This window comes from Sebastes umbrosus, chromosome 5 (genome assembly GCF_015220745.1).
Source record: "Sebastes umbrosus isolate fSebUmb1 chromosome 5, fSebUmb1.pri, whole genome shotgun sequence".
In the NCBI taxonomy this organism is placed as follows: Eukaryota; Metazoa; Chordata; class Actinopteri; order Perciformes; family Sebastidae; genus Sebastes; species Sebastes umbrosus.
Genome location: NC_051273.1, coordinates 37,208,814 through 37,231,313, shown reverse-complemented (window position 1 = coordinate 37,231,313; position 22,500 = coordinate 37,208,814). Strand labels below are relative to the sequence as shown.

General features: G+C 43.6%; 1 protein-coding gene across 1 annotated transcript in view; it reads left to right on the top strand.

Annotated features, from left to right (window-relative positions):
* Nucleotides 1-22,500, top strand: part of nfia (nuclear factor I/A) — a 268,526-nt gene that overhangs the window by 229,477 nt on the left and 16,549 nt on the right. Inside the window, 5 exon segments of the mRNA XM_037770557.1 lie at nt 2,194-2,321; nt 5,050-5,100; nt 16,023-16,201; nt 18,006-18,168; nt 19,949-20,037. Coding sequence (XP_037626485.1) covers nt 2,194-2,321; nt 5,050-5,100; nt 16,023-16,201; nt 18,006-18,168; nt 19,949-20,037 — 610 coding nt within the window.

Below are 22,500 nucleotides of genomic sequence, written 5' to 3'. Positions count from 1 at the left end.
ACGTTACTAGCTAATGAGCTCCGTCACTTCACAAGACACGGTAAACCTCTGTTGGTCTGGAGGAGCTGCAGCATTTTTTTTCTGCACAAACGTCCACTGTGCATTCACTAGATATTCTCAGAGCTAAATTAACTCTTCTGCAGTGAGGAGTGAGCGCGCGTTCACGTCTAGAGGTGGAGCGAGCTGAGAACGCGCGCGCTCTCTGAGCGAAGGCAGGCAGGCAGAGTTGGAGAGGCAGCGGCAACACGCGAACGCGCATATGTGAGCGCGCATGTGTGACGACCCGATACATTTATGCGCGTACAAAGTTACAAATAGTCCCTTTAAGGATCAGATGATTGAAAGATGTTGAAAGACATGTCTATTTGTTTTATTGATTAAAAGACTATTTTATAGCATCTTTCTATCAGGTTTTACTGTACTAATTCCCCTTAGCTACATCTGCGCTGGAAGCAAGAAATTATGCAAACTAAAGTCAATTAAATGTGAGTTTCCTGTTTATAAAATCAAATGTGCTCCATTAAACTGTGTTTGAGCTCAATGAGAAGCAGCGGCAGAGACGAGAGTTTCAAAAAATTTTCACTGCAGGACTTCTTTTTCCAAGAACCCACGAGAAATTTTAGGAACTCAGGAACTTTACCTGCATTTTGACCAAAGGCATCAGGGTCTAAATTTAGTTCCTGATCCAGAGGTAGTACTTTTCCATGATCCCAGATCCCTTAAGTGCAAATGAAACTTTTGTGCATCTACAAGAGGGTTTACAGGGACTGCTCACATGCAGACCAAGGTCTGCAGGTCTGTCTCGGGAGTATATCTGGTCTTTCACGTTGGAGTTTGCTTTACTGAGTGACGCTAATTGGTCAAATACGATGCTTGTGTACAGCGTCGACCTTTGGACTTGTCTAAAAGGAGCGAATAAGTCAGAACTTAGCTTAATATCCTAATTGTTTCAATGCCGTTATATTCTAAAGTACATCCCACTCCACCTCTGCATGTCTCCTTTACAACATCTGTTTATTCTTCAGTTGTGTGCACCAATAAACAGCTAGAACAACTTCATTTGTGTTGATGTGAAGAAAGCCCTCACTTCTCTTCACACTCAATCCATTATTGGTCTTTTTGAAGTGCAAACAAGTGACTTCTAGTTCCTGATTTAGCTTTTTACGGTTTAGTTCCTGGGGCTTTTTAGTTTCTGGTATTGTTTTGATTAAACGATCAAATACTTTCAGTATGTTGCATGTTACATTATCAGTTAACTCACTGGTTAATGGACACAAGTGACCAAAGTAAGAAGTAATGTTTTCATTTTCAACAGCACACCAGAGGCCTGTACTACGATGCAGGATTTGGGGTTAGCAACGTAACTTCAGAGTTAACCTTTCAGGGTTTTCAGTCCTACAACGGTCCTAGAGCGTCTCGAGATAACTTCTGTTTTGATTTGACGCTATATAAAAATTAATTGAATTGAATTGAACGGTGGATCACTTCTTACCGGGGTAGATCGCCATGGTAACTGATGCTGAACAGCTAACCTGCTCTGGAGCAGGTTAGCTCATCTAAAAGCACCTCCTACTGACCAATCAGAGCTTGATGCGAGGATCGTATGATAATATTACACAAATCGAAGAAGTTACAGTCATAATCCATCTTCTTCATATTTGTCTAATGTTATAGTTTGCTCCTAGTTTGTAAAATGTGCCGCTCTGCTGACAGTAGACTTGTCCATGTTTGTTGGTCATATGCTGCAAACACCGCCCTTTATGTGAACGTGTTCATAGCCAGATTGAGAAACCCTGTTGACTTACCTGAAAACCACCTTCGTAGGACCAGTTTAGCGCGATCGTGGTTGTTAGGGTTAGTTAAGTCAGATAACGAGAAGATACCCTGGATATGTTGAACATCAGAGGGGTAGAGCAGGTAGAGCTTGAGCAAGACACCTAACCCCAAATTGCTCCCGAATGCTGTGTGAATGGGTGAATGCTGACATGTAGTGTAAAGCGCTCTGAGTGGTCGGAAGACTAGAAAAGTGCTATATGAATGCAGTCCATTTACCATCACAGTACAGGCCTCTGGAAGCCTGTTATTGTCCTTAATACCATGTCCACCAACCAAAGGAACAATTATCAGAACAATGCAAGAATTAACAATGCCGCTCTGTCTCTCCTTTGTGTGTGTGTGTGTGTGTGTGTCCAGCTCTGCAAAGAGGATAAAGTGCATGGAGGAGGACGTGGACAGTCCAGGCGAGGAGTCCTACTACCCCAGTCAGGGTCGATCTCCGGGCAGCGGCAGCCAGGCCAGCAGCTGGCACGACGTGGAGCCAGGTAGGTACCCCCGTCGCCACAGCAACCACGTCCTCTAATAACCCCAACCCCATAATTTACCACCACCACCAACCCCTTCCTCCGTCGCCTCCACCTCCACCATACACACACACACTTCATACACATCTCAACTTTAACCCGCTGTTTCCAAAGCAGCTTTGGAAACAGAGCTTTCATGTAACAGTGTGAAGGTGATGCTTACAGCAGGGAGGGGAGTGTGTGTGAGAGAGAGAGAGAGAGAGAGAGAGAGAGAGAGAGAGAGAGAGAGAGAGAGAGAGAGGACGTAGGTGACATGCAAGTATGTAAACAGTGTAAACTGTAGGTTTATGAGAGAGTGTGTGTGTGTATATACAGTATATTTGTGTTCAGGACTTAGAGGTACATAAGAATGACTGTTTGCATGTGTGTACAAAGAGTATGTGTGTTAGTGATTGTGTCTCTATACCTGACTACAAACACACTTATGAAGACTTGTAAAGACCCCATCTCCTCCGCACAGTAATAACCTGTGATCTGTATCTGGATACGTTATCTGAATGATGACATCTGATCCTTTAAGTTTGCATATTGATAAGTGTTCTTGTTATCAGGACTGGAGTGTGATCAGATCTCAGTATGCAGATCAGGTTGGCGGGGCAGAGGGACTCTGGTACGACGTGCAAGGCAAGGGTCAGGTGACAGATGAGGTCATTCATATGATACTTCAGAAGCCTTGTTACCTGGGCTAATGTTACTTATTGTAACAGCTCAGAAATAACAGAAAGCTTAAACCCAAAAGAACGACTCACTGACAGACCAATTGAGATAAAAGTTCACTTCACTTGAAGTGAAAAGGCAGGCGAGGGTCAAAACCTGGTGGGCAGTCACAAAAGGCGAACTTAATCTTTTACCATCATAAGCAGATATAATTATAAACCTTTCTAATAAAAATGAAAAAATCAACAATTTAGTCAAGTAATTTAATGAGCTGACTCATTTAACAATGTATTGAACTTTCATTGAACAACAGCAAAAAAACACTTCACTATACTGTACATCTGAATTCCTATTTAAAGTCGGGGTAGGCACAATGTTTTTGGCATCATTGGGCCATAGTAACCTTTCAGCATATTGTAATTCAAGTGTTCTGAGAGAAAACTAGACTTCTGCTCCTCCTCATGGCTCTGTTTTCAGGCTTTAGAACATCTAGCCTGTGACGGGAGACTTTGACCAATCACAGGTCATTTCAGAGAGAGCGTTCCTATTGGCTGTTCATTAAACGGAGGTTCAATCACTTGCGAACTCTGATCAAACGGTCAAACTAGGCAGCGCTGATCAAATATCAATCGATATCCTGTTACTGTAATGCCTATTTCTCTCCTCAAAAGTTTTCAGAATCATCTTGTAGTGCACGGTTTAGCTGTAAAATTAGAAAGTGTGCTCCGGCTGGTGGGCGGTGCTTGGTATTTATTTTCTCAACTGATCTCAACATGGCTGCCTGGTCACAAACTTTAGTACAGTACACTAAGATGTGTTTCTGAAAACATTTGAGGCAAGAAATAAGCATTACAGTAACAGAATATCGATTCATATTTGATCAGCGCTGCCTAGTTTGACCGTTTGATCAGAGTTGGCGAGTGATTGACAGCTGCTGAGAGACGGCAAGGCTCCAGCTCGGCTCTGATTGGTTGTTTTCCTCCGGTCTGTGAAATCTTGTAGATGCCATTAGGAACACTGGAGCACATGAAGCACATGATTCTTTTCAGATTACCTGTCTCATGCACTACTGTCAGAATATAGTGACCGTTTCATAAAAATTTGTTTTTTTAATCATATTTGCTTCAATATTGCCGACTGCTGCTTTAATGGGATGCTGCAGTTCAATTAAATGGGCATACTTTTAACCAAAACATGCCATAAGATCGAGTAATGCTTTTTATGTGTATTTTCCCCAAAAAATAAGTTAAACATTTAAAGGTAAGATTTATATAATGACATCATGCAAATTCTCCAAAAAATACAGAGTTTCACTTCCTGTGGAAAATGTCTTGACATTTACAGAAATTAGTGAGGGAAACATGTGAGTAAGTGCGTGGGGAAGGTCAGGTGTCCTATGTTAGTGCAGCGCAACAGGAAGCGGCTGGATCTGAAATAACAGGAGAGTTAGTGAGGTGCAGACAACAGGATGAATGCCAGGAGCCTACACTATGACAGAGAGTCTACTGAAGCAACAGGTAGTGTTCGTCTGTAGCTTTTATTTTGACGGGCAGCTTGAGATAACAGGAAGCGGCGGAGAACCGCACAGATGTCATTTTGCAGCTGGCTGAGATCTGATCACAGTGTGAGTCAGACAGATGTGGTCTGACTGATCTGATCACATTGGGATGGAGCGATGGGGTCCCACTCAGTAACAGCACACACACACACACACACACACACACACACACACACCAGATACTGCTGTTAGCTGCTAACAGGCTAAAGTTATCTAAACACACAATCCATCACTGGGATCCAGATTTAAGCAGGGGTTTGTGTGTGTTTGAGTGTGTGTGTGTGTGTGTGCGTGCGATGACCTTGGACACACACTTAATATAAATACTATATTGTTGAGGTACTACCTCCGCCTCTCTCTCTCTCTCTCTCTCTCTCTCTCTCTCTCTCTCTCTCTCAGTATATTCATGCTGCTTTTCTTTTTCTTTCCTCTGTTGGTTTCTTTTCTTTCTTTCCTCCGTCTTGCGTTGGAAAGCTGGATATAAGCTGCGTGGCTCTCTAGCTAGCTCATTCATCTCCCGACAAGGTAAAGACTGTGAACACGCCTTTTATTTTCTCTATACGTGTCTGTGAAACCGTCACCTCCACCTCCTCCACCTCTACCTGCTCCTCTCCACCTCCTTCCGATGGCTAGATAGATACTTTGGTGGTTTTTGGTTTGTCCTTTGGTGTTGTGACGTGTCTGGTTTCGTCTGGTGGACTCGCATCTTCCTCCTCCTCCTCCTCCTCCTCCTCCTCCTCATCCTTCACTCATCGTTTCCAGCCTCTCTTTTCTTCTTCCTCCTCCTTTTACTGCTTCTCCTCATCCTCTCATTCCAAGCATCTTCCTCCCTTTTTTCCTCTTTCTTCTTTCTTACTCTCTCCTCCTCTCATTTCCATTTCTCCTCACCTCCTCTTTTGTTCCTTCCTCCTTTCCTCCCACATTTTCTCGTCTTATCTCCTCCTTCCCCATCCTCCCCTCACCTCTTCCTCTTTCCTTTCCTTTCCTCCTTCCCCCTCTTCCTACCATCTCTCCCCCTCTCTTCCTCTCCTCCTCTCTTCTTCTCTTCCTTTCCTTTCCTCCTCCCCCTCCTCCTATCAACTCATCTCCTTTCCTCTCATGTTTTGTCTCATCCTCTCCTTTCATTATCTTGTTTCCTCTCTCCTCCCTCCACCTCTCCCTCCTTCTCTCATCTACTTTTTTCTTCTTCTTATCTCTAGTCTCCTTCTCTATTTTCCTTTCATCCTTTCCTTCCTCCTCTTCTCTCTTCCTATCAACTCCTTTCTTGTTTCCCCTTTCCTCTCATCTTTTTCCTCCCTCCTCTTACTTTCCTCCTTTTTTTCTTCTCTCCTCTCCTCTCTTTTTTCCTCCTCTCCACCCTCCTCTTATGTTCTTTCCTCCCTCCTTCCTACTCCTCTCCTATCTTGTCCTGTGTCCTCATCCCATTTCCTTTCCTTCTTTTCTCCCTTGTCTCCTCATCTCCTCTCTTCTCCTTGTTTTTGGTCTCGAGGCACCCATGGGTGAGTCACCCATCACCCCACTCCACCCTGACCCCACCCACCTGGCAGCATGCTGATGATCATCATCATCATCATATCATCATGGCTGTTTATTTATTATTGGTTGATGTCTGTGAGAAAAAAACATCTTCTGGATGGACTTTAACACTGTGCATGATACTGTGTGTGTGTGTGTGTGTGTGTGTGTGTGTGTGCGTGCGAGCATGCGTGTGTCTGTAGAAAGGTATATGTATGTGTGTGTAAGTCAGTCGTGTATTTCTCGTCATGCACACACACTTCTATACATTTTCCTCTCCATGTGTGTCCGCAAATGTGTGTGACTGTGTGTGTGTGTGTGTGTGTGTGTTACAAGTGATAACTTATCTGATACATCAGAGAAGAGGAAGAGGAGGGATGAAGGAGTGAAGGATGAGAAATGAGACATTAAAGGAGGAGAAAAAAGATGGAAAAAGAAAGGAAAGATAAAAGAGGGTGAGAGAGGTTACAGGAAGAGCAACAGGAAGAGGAGGAAAGATGGGAGGAAGAATTGACTGATAGATAGATAGATAGATAGATAGATAGATAGAGGTGTAAGGATGAGGATGGAGAAAGTGCTGAGCAGACTCTGCCTCGATTCAACCTGACAAAACCTCTTCAACTGTTCATCACTCTCACACACACACACACACACACACACACACACAGCCTTCCCCACTCTCCTCCTCCTCCTGCTGCACCTCCGTCCATCACTATAAGCCCCACCCCCTTCAGGTGCATCACAAACACTGATCCATTCAGGTCGCTCGGCGTCGGACAGGTGAAAGGAAATAAATTACATTTAAATTCAACGGCAGCATGTGTGAGCAGAGACAGAGTCCCTGTGAGACTGCTTCCATCGGGACTATTTCTTCTTGTATCATTTTTAACGTAACATAACCAAAAGTTCCCAAAACCACTCTCAGATTGTTTAAAAGTATTTTGACTTCAAAACTTTGAATGTTGCTCATATAAAAAGCCTTTAATCTCTCAAATAACTGTCAGGTTATTGATATTTGATGATAAATTATTAGCTGTAAGTCATCAAACTATCAGCTATTTTATTCCTAAGTTGTATCATAAAAGAAAATAATGATGATTTTTTGCGTTATTTTGTATTAATTCATTCTTATTTTTAGGGCTGTCAAAGTTAACGTGTTAATGCGTTAACGCAAATTCGTTTTAATGACACTAATTTCTTTAGCGCATCAACGCAACTTGCAATTTTTTGGTTGTAGTTGGCTCAGTTTTAAAGCTAGAGTGAAGATACTGGTATCATATGAAACTAAAAAAAGCCCTAAGGAATACATTGGTACCAACCATGTCATACTAGCATGTCACGAAGGAGTCAAAAATAATGCTACGAAGTAACGCTAAATTTTGGACAGGAAAAACAAGGAGTCCCTTGACCTCTGACCTCCAGATATGTGAATGTAAATGGGTTCTATGGGTACCCACGAGTCTCCCCTTTGCAGATATGCCCACTTTATGATAATATGGGCTGCAGTTTGCCATGTTATGATTTGAGCATATTTTTTGTGCTAATTTCAGTACCTGTGAGTGTTTCTGGACAATATTTGTCATTGTTTTGTGTTGTTAATTTTTTTTACGATAACTAATATATATATATATATATATGTATATATATTTGCATTAAGCAGCATATTTGCACACTCATATGTTGATAAGAGTATTAATTATTTGACAAATTTCCCTTTAAGGTACATTTTGAACAGATAAAAAATGTAATTCATTTGTGATTAATCCCGATTAACTATTTTAATCGATTGACAGCCCTACTTATTTTATTTTGTTAAAATACAAAAATAGATACAAAAATATTTTTGTTTGTATTTTTAATTTCTAGTGTTCTTTATGACTAGTATAGTTTATTTTCATTTTATTATGTTGTGGCCCTTTTTCGCATTTTTGATATTGTATTTGTTATTTATATTTTTATGTTATTGTAAATCTGGTATTCTTTTAGTTTTTGAAAATAAATCAAAAAAATTAAGTTTGATAACGAAAACAGCCCCGACCCTCACTCTATCGGCCCCCTCCCGCCCTACCGCCCAAACCAACCCCCCCCCCCCCCCCCCCTCTCCTCTCCAACGGTTGGAGGTGCATAGAAATGTGAAAATAAAGACAAAACACGCTGCCTCTGACCCGCTCCTCATCCTCATCATCATGGTTCTTGGCAGGGATGCCGTCGCCCGCCGGCGTTCTAAAGAAGTCAGAGAAGTCTGGTTTCTGCGGCGCCGTCCCTCCGTTGAGCGGCGCCTCCACCTCTTCCTCTTCTTCTTCCTCCTCTTCCCCCCGAACGGCTTTCACACACCATCACCGGCCCGTCATTACCGGGCCTCGAGGTGAGGTCCTCAACCAGTCAACCCCAACAAACCACCACCACCACCTCCCCCTCACCTCCCTCACCGCTCCCCCCTCACACACACACACACACACACACACTCACCTCCTCACCCCTCCCTCCCTCCCCTCTCAGTAGCTGTGGGTTTTGTCAGGAAGAGGTACTGGAGAGCAGAAAAGGAGTCTTTCACCTGTAGGCTTCAGACAGGGTTGTGTGTGTGTGTGTGTGTGTGTGTGTGTGTGTGTGTGTGTGCGTGCGCGCGTGTGTGCGCGCGCGTGTGTGCGTGCGTGTGTGTTTGTTTTGAGCGCATCCTCCTCACCTGACCACCCAACCCTCAAGCCCTGCCCACTCCTAACGTCCCTTTTTCCTCTTCTTCATGCTGTTTTTTAATCATCTGATTGATAAAAGTATCCCACAACACAGAAACACACTTCCTGTCTGCCATCTTGTGTGTGTGTGTGTGTGTGCGTATGTGTGTGTGTTTGTAATCTGCAGATTCTTCCTGTTTCCATTTTTAATTCAGTCGTCAGTATTTCAAAGTTCATATTCTACACTCAATTAATACATTTTCTTCATACAGCATGTGAACTGAAATGAGATATTAGATGATTTTAGCAGTAAATAATATAAAAATGTATAGATTGAACATTAAGTCATCAATTTATCAGTTCTTTGATATCTGAGTGTCCTTGAACACACCTCAAAGTATAGTTTTTCTTTTTTTATTCAAAGACAAAACCTCAACATACGAAACACGAGGTGATGCAGGGAGTGTAAAGAACATTCAGCAGACACCAAAGTTGAGATTCAGACAATGGAGACTAAAATGAACAAAATGAAACAAAAATTATTTTGGAAAAACCATCAAAATGAAAACAACTCAAACGTATTTATATTCGGTCATCTTGCCTCCATCAGGGTGTCTGAGGCTGTTTCCAGTTCCCTTATATTCAATACTTCATCACGTGACCGATACGTCACCGTAGATACCATATTTATGAAGCATTATTCTTCAAAAATAGTATTTATTTAGTCATTTATTTAGTATAAAACATTGTGACTTTGACCAAAAAAGATGGACACACTGGGAAATCAGAATGAGTTTCAATGAGTTTCAGTTCATTGTTCAGTCTGACATTGTGGCCCTGTTCAGACCTGGTATTAACATGCGTCCTCAGTGATCGGATCACAAGTGGACAGCTCTAAGTACATCTGTTCACACCTGGTATTAGAATGCGTCTCCACATGCGTCTTCAGTGGCCACTTGTGATCTGATCACACTTCCCTGCTCTATATGCAAATAAACACATACTGTAGTAAACACACGGCTAATGCAGCAGATGTTGTTACATGATATTACAGGAATATCAGTAGTAATATCCTACATATTCATGAATTTGGGTACATTTTATTAACATTAAAATATAAGGTTATTGTACCGGCGGTCCCCGGGGACCTCTGTGCCGTTACCGCTGCCTTTGCCTGGAGCGGGCTGCAGCGCTTCAGAGAGCCGGGGAGGAGAGAAAGCAAGCGAGGGGCGGGTGGGTGTCATCTCCGTGCAAAGCACCGGAACAAAAACACTGACACATCTCCGACAGCTAATATCTATATATCCATATACAGTTGAGATCCTGTTATGGTTCCTGTAAAAGTTCTCGTGGTCATGAAGGACTCAGTACCAGATCTAGTTCCAACATAGTCGGATGGTTCGTGTCAGTTTGTCATCCAGCTGCTGTTTTTTTTATTGCTGAATGTTTTCCAGCAGTCTGTGGGAGGTAAATCCTGCTCATGTTGGAGCAGATTAGAGGATTGAAAGTGATTTGTGAGCTGATGGGAGCAGCTGAACTCCCACAGGGCTGCACACAAAATAAAATAAAATGTGAAAAAACATAGGCGTCATTAATCCTCATCAGTGACGCTGCGAGTTCTCGATCTGGATTCAGTCCATCTTCCTGTTACCTCTTCAGCAAGCTCTTCCTGGGATCCTCCTCCTCCTCCTCCTCTTCCCTCTCAAGGTCTCTCCTCCACTCTCTCCTCTACCTAACTCCATCTCCTGATTTTCTCTTCTCCTTCCTTCTTGTTCTCTCCTGCCAGTGAGGAGTTATCTCCTTCTCTTCCTCCTCTTGTACCTTCTCACCTCCTTCCTCCCCCATCTTCATCCTTCTTCAGCTACATCTCGTCTCCTCCTTGGTTTGTCATAACTTCCTCCTTACCACTCTGCTCCTCCTCCTAATCTTTGCTCAAATCTTCCCCTCCTCATCCCTCCATCCTTCATTCTCCTCCTCCTGTTCCTTCTGACCTCCCTCCTCCCCTCTCTTCTTCCTCATCCTTCCTCTGACTGACAATGTCTCACCTCCTCCTTCTTGGCTTGCCATTACTTCTCGCCTTCCTCCCCTACTACTTTGGTCAAATCTTCCCTTCCCCATCTCCTCATCCTCCTCCTCTCCCTTAAGCTGTCTGCCCTCCATCCTTCATCCTACTCCTCCTCTCCCCTGCTGTACAAATGAAGGAGCTCTGCTATTCAATTCCTCTCCTCCCTCTTATCGTTTATCAATCCACCTCTTGATGGCAAATATCTTCTTCAAGGAAAAGTTGGCAGAGGAGGAGACAGAGGGGGAGTGGAGGAGGAGGAAGAGGAGGAGGTGGAGGAGGAGGAGGGTGTCTGAGGCAGTGAAGCGAGGCAATTTGCAAAGTGGAACTAATCCCGGCCCTTTCTTCTGTGTTCGACATGCAGGCCGCCGGTCCTCAATACCACGCACACACAGACACACACACACACACACACACACACACACTGTTATTGTGTTGTTAAAGGAAGACTCAGACATTTTGGAAAATCCTCTTGTTTGCTGTCTCTGATAGACGAGATGATCAATATCAGTTTTGTCTCCGTACCCGCAATAGAGAGAACTTTACATTTTTAGCTCCACTGCTGGTAAGAATGCTTTAAAATTGTGGATGTAATTAACCCTGCTTCCTCTAGAGGGCGCTAGAAAGACCTTCACTCTGTTGAGATCAGAATTTAGAGGACCAGCATGTAACATTTATTGTCAGAATTGAAATATAATCTCTAATCTCATCTCATCTTCAACCTCTTATCCGGGGTCGGGTCGCGGGGGCAACAGCTCCAGCAGGGGACCCCAAACTTCCCTTTCCCGGGCCACATTAACCAGCTCTGACTGGGGGATCCCGAGGCGTTCCCAGGCCAGTGCGGAGATATAATCTCTCCACCTAGTCCTGGGTCTTCCCATGGCCTCCTCCCAGTTGGTCGTGCCTGCAACACCCAGGGGGGGGGGGCATCCTCACTAGATGCCCGAACCACCTCAGCTGGCTCCTTTCAACACAAAGGAGCAGCGGCTCTACTCCGAGTCCCTCACGGATGACTGAGCTTCTCACCCTATCTCTAAGGGAGACGCCAGCCACCCTCCTGAGGAAACCCATTTCGGCCGCTTGTACCCGCAATGTAGTTCTTTGGGTCATGACCCAACCCTCATGACCATAGGTGAGAGTAGGAACGAAGATTGACCGGTAGATCGATAGCTTTGCCTTCCGGCTCAGCTCTCCTCTCCTGAAATGTTATATTAATAAGTATGTTTTCTTTAGTGTATAATCACCTGAAATTAAGAACCAAGTTTTTGTTAGCTTAGAATGATTTCTTTACACTGATCAGCCATAGCATTAGGTCAGCATGGGCACCCTGACCGGTCTGCGGCTACGCAGCTCCATACGTAACAAACTGCTCATCACTGTGTGTTCTGACACCTTTCTATCGGAACCAGCATTAACTCTTTCAGCAGTTTGAGCTCCAGTAGCTCTTCTATTGGATCTGACAACACGGGCCAGCCTTCGCTCCCCAGGTGCATCAATGAGCCTAGGGTCTGACCCTGTCGCCGGTTCACTGGTTCTCCTTCCTTGGACCACTTCTGGTAGGTCCTGACCACTGCAGACCGGGAACATCCCACAAGAGCTGCAGTTCTGGAGATGCTCTGACCCAGTCGTCTAGACAGCACTATTTGGCCCTTGTCAAAGTCGCTCACATCCTTACACTGGCCCATTTCTTCTGCTTCCAACACAAAGTCCAAAATGTTCACTTGCTGTCTAATATATCCCCCCCCACTGCCAGGTGCCATTGTAATGAGAAAATCAATGTTATTCACTTCACCTGTCAGTGGTCTTAATGTTATATCTGATCAGTGTATATCTACATACGGAGTGGGTCCTCATCACGGAACCGGTTGCCATGTTTCTACACTAGCCCAGAACCAAGACCCCAGGAAGAGCACCGGGCTTTGAAGGAAATAATAGCCAAACGGTGGAAATACAACTTCCGTGTCAGTCACGTGATGCCACTGGGCCCAAAAATACTTTTTCCCATAGACTTACATTGGGAAAGAGATGTCTGTAACTCAGCGGAAATTTTCCAGTATGAACACTTGCAGTCATTCATTCATTAGGTCCTCAAAGTTGTAAAATGCACTAATAGCTGAATCCAGCATCTGACACGTCCTTTCTGATGCCAGAATTTTTGGGGCTCAACGGGCTACATACAATGTATGTTTTATAAGTCTCTGAAAAGGTACAACCAGTCACGCCCACTTTACACAGTGATTGGCCAGGTGTGTGCAAGTGAGAAAGTGTTCAGGGCTTTCAGTCTGTGGTCTTTTGCTTTTGGAAAAGGAAAAGGAAAGATATATTACCAACTATTCTATAATTCAATATTGTAACAGAACTTTACACACTGCCGTCATCTGCTAAATAAGTCAGATTTTTGCAGGCCCAATACATTACTCTTATCTGCATTAAAGCTACAGTAGGCAGTATATTTTTGGCATCATTGGGCAAAAATTCCATAATAACCTTTCAGCATATTGTAATTCAAGTGTTCTGAGAGAAAACTAGACTTCTGCTCCTCCTCATGGCTCTGTTTTCAGGCTTTAGGAAATCTAGCCTGCGACGGGAGACTTTGACCAATCACAGGTCACTTCATTGAGAGAGCGTTCCTATTGGCTGTGCTGCGGTCATGTGACCGGAACTTGGCGTTCCTTCACCAGATTTCACAATGGCGGCAGCGTCACAAACTTTTTTATTTTACAGCTAAACCGTGCACTACAAGATGATTCTGAAAACATCTGAGGAGAGAAATAGACATTACAGTAACAGAATATTGATTCATAATTGATCAGTGCTGCCTAGTTTGACCGTTTGGTCGGAGTTCGCGAGTGATTGACAGCCGGCTCTCATAGACAGCTGATGGACAGCAGACCTCAGATCAGCTCTTACTGCTTGTTATCCTCCGGTCTGTGAAATCTTGCAGATGCCGTTAGGAGCACCGGAGGACACCGGAGGACACCGGAGGACACAGAGGAACATGATTTTTTCTCAGGTTACCTGTTTCATGTACTACTGTCACGATATAACGACCATTTTTTAAAAATATTTTTTTTTAATCATATTTGCTTTAAGTAGAGCCTAGCAACACCTTGGGATGTTGTATCGCAACCAGTTTGTGGTTTTAGAGGGAGTTACGTGACGGAACTATTTCTTCACGGACTACGGGTGTCTGTTCCTGGGGTCTTGTTGTCGCCAGGAGGTTGCCAGGCAACAATCAGAGATGCTGAACAGAAGTGCTGCTGTTTCCCAAAATATGAAAAAGTTGTATATAATGAAGAATATAATTAATTTGTATTTGTGTAGCACAAGTGTGTGTGTGTGTGTGTGTGTGTTTGTCATCGTGAACAAGTCATTGATGTTGTTTCCTTCCTGTCCAGACTCCCTCACCTAAAAGGACACACACACACACACACACACACACACACTTGTGCTACACAAATACACAGGTGGTTGTACATGCCAGCACACTGAGTGAGATCATTCCTATTGATGTACACACACAGTGTCCCTTTCTGTGTGTGTGTGTGTGTGTGTGGTGTGTGTGTGTGTGTGTGTGCGTGTGTGTGTGTGTGTGTGTGTGTGTGTGTGTGTGTGCGTGTCTGTGTGTGTGTGTGTGCGCGCGTGTGTGTGTGTGTACGAGAGAAAGAGAGGGCAGAGAAAGCCATCTATCCAATGATTACTGTAAATACATTGGCCGCAGTGTACGCACACACACACACACACACACACACACACTTGGTCAGTGTGTATTGTCAGAGTGATAAATCACAGCAGACTTTAAGTGAATTAGTGCAGCAGCTTTAACTCTCCTTCCCTCCATTCCTCTCTCTCTTTACTTTTATATGTCTCTCTACCCTCTCTCTCTCTCTCTCTTCCACTGCCTCTATCATCTCTAAAGTCTCTCTATCTCTGTCTGCCTCTCTCTCTGTGTCTTTACATTTAAATGTCTCTCTCTCTCTCTCTCTCTTCATCATCTCTAAAGTCTCTCTATCTCTGTTTGCCTTTCTCTCTCTCTGTGTGTGCCCTGTTACATCTCTCTCTCTCTCTCTCTCTTTTCCTCCTCTCTATACATCACAGTCCTTAACGAGGCCTCGTCCACTAACGAGCAATCAGAGAATATTAGACCAATTCGAGCCCTAATTTGATTAGAGAGAGAGGGAGGAGAACAGGACAAGGAAGCATAGGAAAGAAGAGGAGAGGAGAGGAGAGGAAAGCAAAAAGGTGGAAAGAAGGAAGGAAAAGGAGAGGAGAGGGGACGAGAGGATAAAGTAAGAGGAAAAAAGATGAAATGAGAGGAAAGGAATGAAAGAGGGATGAAAAAGGAAAGGAAAAAGAGGGGAGGAAAGAGGAGAGGAGAAGAGGAGAGAGAAAGAGGGAGAAAATAGACGAGGAGAGGAAACAACAGAGGAAAGGAGAGGAAAGTGAAAAAAGAAGGTAAGGACAGTAGGAAAGAAGAGAAGACAAGAGAGGGGAGGAGATAAAAGGAGGAAGGAGCAAAGGAAAATAGAGGAGACAACAGAGGAGTGGAGATGAGAGAGAAATGAGGAAACAAAAAAAGACACAAGATGAGGAGGGAGGAAAAAAAGTGAGGAGGGTAGAGGAGTGGACGAAGGAGGAAAGGAAAGGGGAAAACCGGACAGCAGAGGATGAAGTAAGGGGAAGAGGAGATGAAATGAGAGGAAAGGCATGAAAGAGGGAGGAAAAAAGGAAAGGGAGATGAGGAGAGGAAACAACAGAAGAAAGGGGAGGAAAGTGAGAAAAGAAGGAAAGGTAAGGACAGTAGGAAAGAGGAGAGGACAAGAGAGGGGAGGAAAGGAAATGAGAAGGAGATAAAAGAGGAGAGGAGGGACATAAATAATATTCATTGACCTCCACACACACACTCTTTGATTGACAGCTGGGTGTGAGAAGTGCATTATGGTCTGTTGTCGTTGTTTCATCTGCTCTGCTGTGTGTGTGTCCGTCATCAGGTATTTGCATGTGAAGCCACGCCCCCTTTAATCAACTTTAAATGTCCCTCTTTTTACTCCTCCCCTCTCCTCCCTCTCTCTCCCCGTCCCTCGATCAACTCTCCACCTCGCTCTCCCAACTTTCCTTTCTCTTAATAATTTTCTCTCTCCTTTCTTTTCTCCCCTCACTCTCCTCTTCCTCCCCCTCACCCCCCCCGCCACCCGCAGCAAGCCCCCATGCTCCCCCCTCCAGCCTCCACTTCTCCTCCTCCCCCATCCTGCAGCAGCCCGGCTCCTACTTCTCCCACCCGGCCATCAGGTATCACCCGCAGGAGACGCTCAAGGAGTTCGTCCAGCTGGTCTGTCCTGACTCCGCCCAGCAGTCCGGACAAGTGGGCTTCCTCAATGTAAGCACACACACGCACACACACACACACACACACACACACACACACACGCACACACACACACACACACACACACACACACACACACACACACACACACACACACGCACACACACACGCACACGCACACACACACACACACACACACACACAAACACTGAAACACAACACAAGGAAACATCTGAGCTGGGTTTTCCAGCCTCTGCAGAAGTGGGATCAGTATCTGTTTGCAGGGCTGGAGCAGAAAACACTGCAGTGTGTGTGTGTGTGTGTGTGTGTGTGTGTGTGTGTGGCCTTGTGTCTGCAGTGAGATAGTTGATATATCTGCGTCTAGACACTGAATCAATACACCCTCCACCACCCCTACCACACACACACACACACACACACACACACACAGTATGTCTGTTTTCTTCTTTTTTTTGCAGATGTAATAAAACCTGTATGACTAGAATGAAAGTGAAAGTTATAAAAAAAAAAAATCAACATGACATCCAGATGCATGACAAGAACACAAAATAGAACTTTCTTGACTTTCTTGATATGACGTTTAACATGCCCTTTTTCTTACCAAAAAGGGACAAATCTATGGATACAAGTATTCAGATCCGTTACTTAAAGGACCACTGTGTAGCATTTAGGCAGATCATTGGCAGAAATGCAATATAACAGTAATAACTATGTTTTCATTAGTGTATAATCACCTGAAAATAAGAATGGTTGTGTTTTCGTTACTTTACAATGAGCCGTTTAGATCTACATAGGGAGCAGGTCCTCTTCATGGAGGCGGCCGCCATGTTACAGTAGCCGAGAATGGACAAACCAAACACTGTTAACGTTTCCTGCTTGGGCCAGTGTCGATAACGTTACCCTTCGCCGCCGCTCTCTCTCTCTCTTGCTTCACCACTCACTTCCCACATACACACACACACACTCTACACACTCTACACTCTGGCTCTGCTCCAAATGGCTCTAGAGAGAGACATTTGCGTTTTTGCGTCGGCCAACGTAGCTCTCCAACACGCCTAGCATTTTTAATGTGCATTATACTTTTTATGTCATAAAGAAGGCCTTAATCTATAACTTAATCTTTAACTTTGTTTTAAATATCTGACACATTTTAAAGAAAATATGAAGAATGTTAATTAATCAATTAATCGTTGTTTTATGTAACAAAAGAAAAAAACTTGTAAAGTAACTAAAGCTGTCAGATAAGTACAGGGGAGTAGAAGTATAAAATGGCATGAGAAGAAAAACACTCAAGTAAAGTACAAGTATCTCAAATTGGTACAGATGTACAATACTTGAGTAAATGTACTTTGTTATATGCCACCACTGGAAACAAAAGGCCATGTGTTTTTATGCCGCTGTATCCTGGTTTCTATCAACGTACTCCAGGTAGCACATCCAGCTTTCTGAAGAATAAAAGTGTATACACTGACACTAATGTCAATGTAAACGCACTCACAGACTTCTATGCATGTATACAGATAAAGACGCAGTATGTATGAATATATGAAGAGTCTGTGGAGGGAAAGAGCAGAGACAGAAGGATGCAGAGAGGTGAGGCGAGGTACTGTGGTATTATGCTTATAGATTAGCAGGATAAAATGCGAGCAGCAGCAGAATTCTTTATGACCAGCCAGGAAAACTGCTGACACACACACACACACACACACACACACACACACACTCAGAGGGCAGCAGAGAGTTGAGCTGTTACAGGTTAACTATGTGACCAACCTGTTGATGTTTTTGTGTGTATATTTGTATTGAATGCTTTTTAACCCCCCTCCCCCTTCAGCCTAATGGTAGCTCCCAGGGAAAGGTCCATAATCCTTTCCTGCCGACGCCCATGCTGCCTCCACCTCCACCTCCCCCGATGGCCCGTCCCGTCCCGCTGCCCGTCGACGCCAAGCCGCCCTCCACCTCCTCCGAGGGCGGAGGACACTCACCCACCTCGCCCAGTGAGTGCAAATGAATTTTATTGTAACTTTTAATTCATACCCAACACGTATAAATCATATGTTAAAAGAAGTATTTGGTTTCCCTGGAGGCCAATCCGCCTCTGCAACAAAGGAAAAAATAGATTAAACATCACAATATTTTAATTATTAATCTTATATTTACTTCAAAATCAAAAGAAATGATTCATAATCTGTGAGAGGTGACTCGTATTGTGTTTGGATTATATTTGACTTCAGGGTTTAGTGTCGATTTCTTTCGTTTGGCAAAAACACAAAGAGTCTGTGCCAAAAAAATGTAATCCTCCTTACTTACACTCATCAACAACATGTGAATATATATATTTATTGCTTCTGTTTTTGGTTGCTTTCATCGTGAGTTGAGACCAAATGTACTTAATTTCAAGCAGGAAAGAAATCTTTGTCATTACTCTGACCTAGATCTTCTTAAGAATTCCTAAAAGGCTTTCAAAACTTTATTATACCCGTCAACGCTATGAATGGCACTGTTGATCCTGATTTAACAGCTTTAGTTATTGCAGTTGTTAAAGGCTGACAGTTCCCCTGCTTCTAGTCTTTTTCCAGTCTATTGAAAGGTAGAAAAGTTTCAGAACTACAAAGATTATTTAATGAAGTAAAGTCAGGACTAAGAGTTTCCATGGTAACAATAAGTACGTAAAATGTCCTCGCAAAGGCCTTTACACACTGCAGGTGTTTTTTATTAATTCGCCGTCATTATACTTTTTCAAACTGTTGTTTTGTCGTGAATACTTTTATGCAGCGAAAAATTACTTATTTGTTTTCTGAACGAGGTCGATTTTTCTAAACTTTCGCACCACGAATAAAGGCATCGACCAATCATGATGTGCAGAGTGGACATATTCAGGCTCCGCAGTCTGAACCAAGATGGCAAACTTTATTACTCCTTTCAACCTTGACAAAGGCAGCGCAGATCAGATCTACTCCTTCCGTGCTTTCCTTTCACAATAAAAGCCCTGGACATATACACTGTGTTTACATATATCATTGCCAGTATGAATAGTTTTGATGCGAAATATTCGCAGGCGAGTATTTCACATTTTCGTGTCATTTATTCGTAATGCCCCCCCCCCCGGTGTGTAAAGGTCTTAACTGTTGAATTTTTGTCCAGAAGGGAAACATTTTTCTGCTAGAATAAACATGACTGAGCAGCGGTTGCCTGGTCAGCCATGTTTTTAAATTTAAAAAAGTCTCAATTTACCCAGAATTCATAGCAAATTAGGTCTACTTATGATGGTCAAGGACTAAACAGCTTCGTGTAACAGATGTCTTTTAGATGTCTACCTGAAGTGTGACTATTAGTTAGATCTAAGTCAAAGTCTATCTTTGTGAAACAGAGATTTAAAGTCTGAGTCTGGAGAGGACAGAGAACAAGAGTTCCCAAAACATCAGACGTGTTCCTTTAATTAAAACTAAAAGATCAATCAAAAAACTTCAGGACACCACAGTCAGGACAAAGTCACAAGTCATTCTTGAGTCCTGGCTATGAAGTCCCAGACTTTGTGTTTCAATTCATAAGTCATTATATACCCTTGCCAAACAAACAAAGCAATTGTCCGTTTAATAAATTCACAGAAAAATTGATATTTTGGAATGTTTTTATTACTTTCAAACAAAGTTGTTAAAATCTCTTGTACTTTCTGAGCTAAATGTTTTGAATTCTTCAGAATCATGATTCGAATCCACACCTAAACTACACTCGGGTTGACCTTAATAAACTGAACTTTGTGTGTGCGTTGTACAGCCTACTCCACCCCCACTTCATCTCCAGCCCAACGGTTCGTCAGCGTCGGACCCCGAGACCCCGGCTTTAACATCCCTCAGCAACCACAGGTAACACAAATCCCTCCAGCTCCTCCTGGGGTCTCCCGAGTCCAGATGGGACATACAGTAGTAGGCCTACTCCCCCCGGTGTGTCCTCCATCTCCTCCCAGTTACACCTTTATTGGGGCTAACTTACACTGTATGGCCAAAAGTATGTGAATAAAGTACTGTTGCTATGGTTACCTGCAGTTTAATACACCCTGACCTCTGATTTAAAACAGCAGTTGAACTGTTGATCAGGATTACGTTTGAGGTGTGCACATATATATGATTTTAAAAGCATCTAACAGCCAATCGGAGAGCAGGGTTTTGCGTGTCTCGGGTATCAGTGCTTGTAAACAGAAGATGGGAAAAGAAAACAGCACTTCACGTCAGGCCTGTAACATTTACTATAAAGCAGGTGGTCAGTGAACGCAACATCCACATCTAACATAATGCTATTGAGTGTGTGTGTGTGTGTGTGTGTGTGTGTGTTTGTGTGTGTGTGCAGGTCAGGGTCTGTTTGCCAGCTGATTTATGAAGAGTGTAACGATTGGGCAGCCTTGACTTAACTCATCCCACACATACACACACACACACACACACACACACACACACACACACACACACACAGTGTACTGTAGTGAGATGACAGTGAGGTGGGAGTCCTCTGTTGACAATCGGGACATGTTTGATTGCTTTGGTGTGTGTGTGTGTGTGTGTGTGTGTGTGTGCGTGCATGCGTGCGTGCGTTTGATTGTGATTGTGTGCGTTTGGTGGCCCGCAGTGAACGAGGCTGTCGATTTATTGACTCTGTCACAGGCCAACGCACACACACACACACACACACACACACACACTCCTGTAGACATGAGCCAGGTGTTTGTCACTGCTGCTGGAAACAGACTCCTGTTATTTATTCTGTCTCTCTGGGACGTCGTCCCCTCAGTCTACTAATAAGGACTGTCCTCAGATGCTGCATTTACAGAAACGGTGTTATCTTTTTAGGAATAAACATAAAGTGTAGGTCAGTGATGAACTTCAAATGTGGACATTTATCGAAAGTAAGACATTTTTTTTTAAATAGAAGGACATCTTTAGAAAGTGAGGACATTTTTTAAGATCAAGGACAACTTTTGAGGTTGAGGACATTTTTGTAAAGTGAATACATTTTAGAAAATCTGTATTTTCATTAGTAGTTTTGGGAAAGTAGTGATATTCTTGGGAAGTGAGAAGAGATTAGGAAAGTGAAGACATTTTGTGACATAAAGTCATTTTTAGAAAGTGAGGACATTTTTAAAAAGCGAGGACAATTATTGAGGTTGAGGACATATTTGTCATATGTGTTTTTGTTAATTGACCACAATCTGCTGTTGGAAAAGTTAGGACATTTATTTGGAAATGAGGACATTTTTGGGAAGTAAGGACCTTTGAGAAAGTGAAGACAATTTGGAAATGTGTGGAGGAAACTGTCAAAAGTTTTGATACAAAATATTCGCATGCAAGTGTTTTTGCATTTTCTTGTTGTTTATTTGTCACGCTTCCGGTGTGTAAAGGCCTTTATATGGGCTAGGAAAATTATTATGTTAATGAGGGTCCTCACAAGTATAGAACTGCAAATGTGTGTGCTGTGGTTAATGTGTATAAAAGGCAGTAATAGATTGACAGGGAGAGCCCTGCTGCATTAAAGAGTGTGACCTCGGAGCAGGACACACATACACACACACACAAACACATGTACTTACACACATATACACTCACACATAAAATCAACATAATGACACACACACACACACACACACACATAGAAGCAGGAACAAAAGTCACCCTGGGCGGTCGACATCAGGCTTCTGTTCAAGAGAGAGAGCCATGGGACAGTACCGTAAACACTCCCTCCTCTCATCGCCATGGTGACCAACTGGACAGTCTGTGCATTCCTGTGTGTGTGTGTGTGTGTGTGTGTGTGTATAGGTTTTTTGGGGAGTTGGGGGCAGATGGCCCTGGCATTGTGTGAGAGTAGGCATCGTGCCCACATGGGTCAGCGTGGTGGTTGCCGTGGGCGACGGTGGCGGTTGCCCACGGAGACGAAGATGGAGGGAGGGAATTGGCACCTCCATCGTGCCAACCAACACACACCTTACACACACGTACACACACACATTATACACACTACTATACAACAGCCAGCCATGACCTGATCAATAAGTGTGTGTGTGAGTGCGGTTGTGTTACATCTGAGCAGCAGACGTTGCAGTGAGGGTGCTTTCCCATCTGTGTGTGTGTGTGGGTGTATGTGTAGTCATCATCTGTCTCTGTGTCCTATTTGCACACAGTCTTCAAGGTGAAGCTCACACACACAGACATGCAGTAAAAGCACCACGCCCACCTCATGACTCACCCACACTGTGTGTTAGCGTGCATGTGTGAGTGTGTGTGTGTGTGTGTCTGTGTGAAGTGCTGACTCAGGACGAGACAGGACTGGGCGAGGGACAT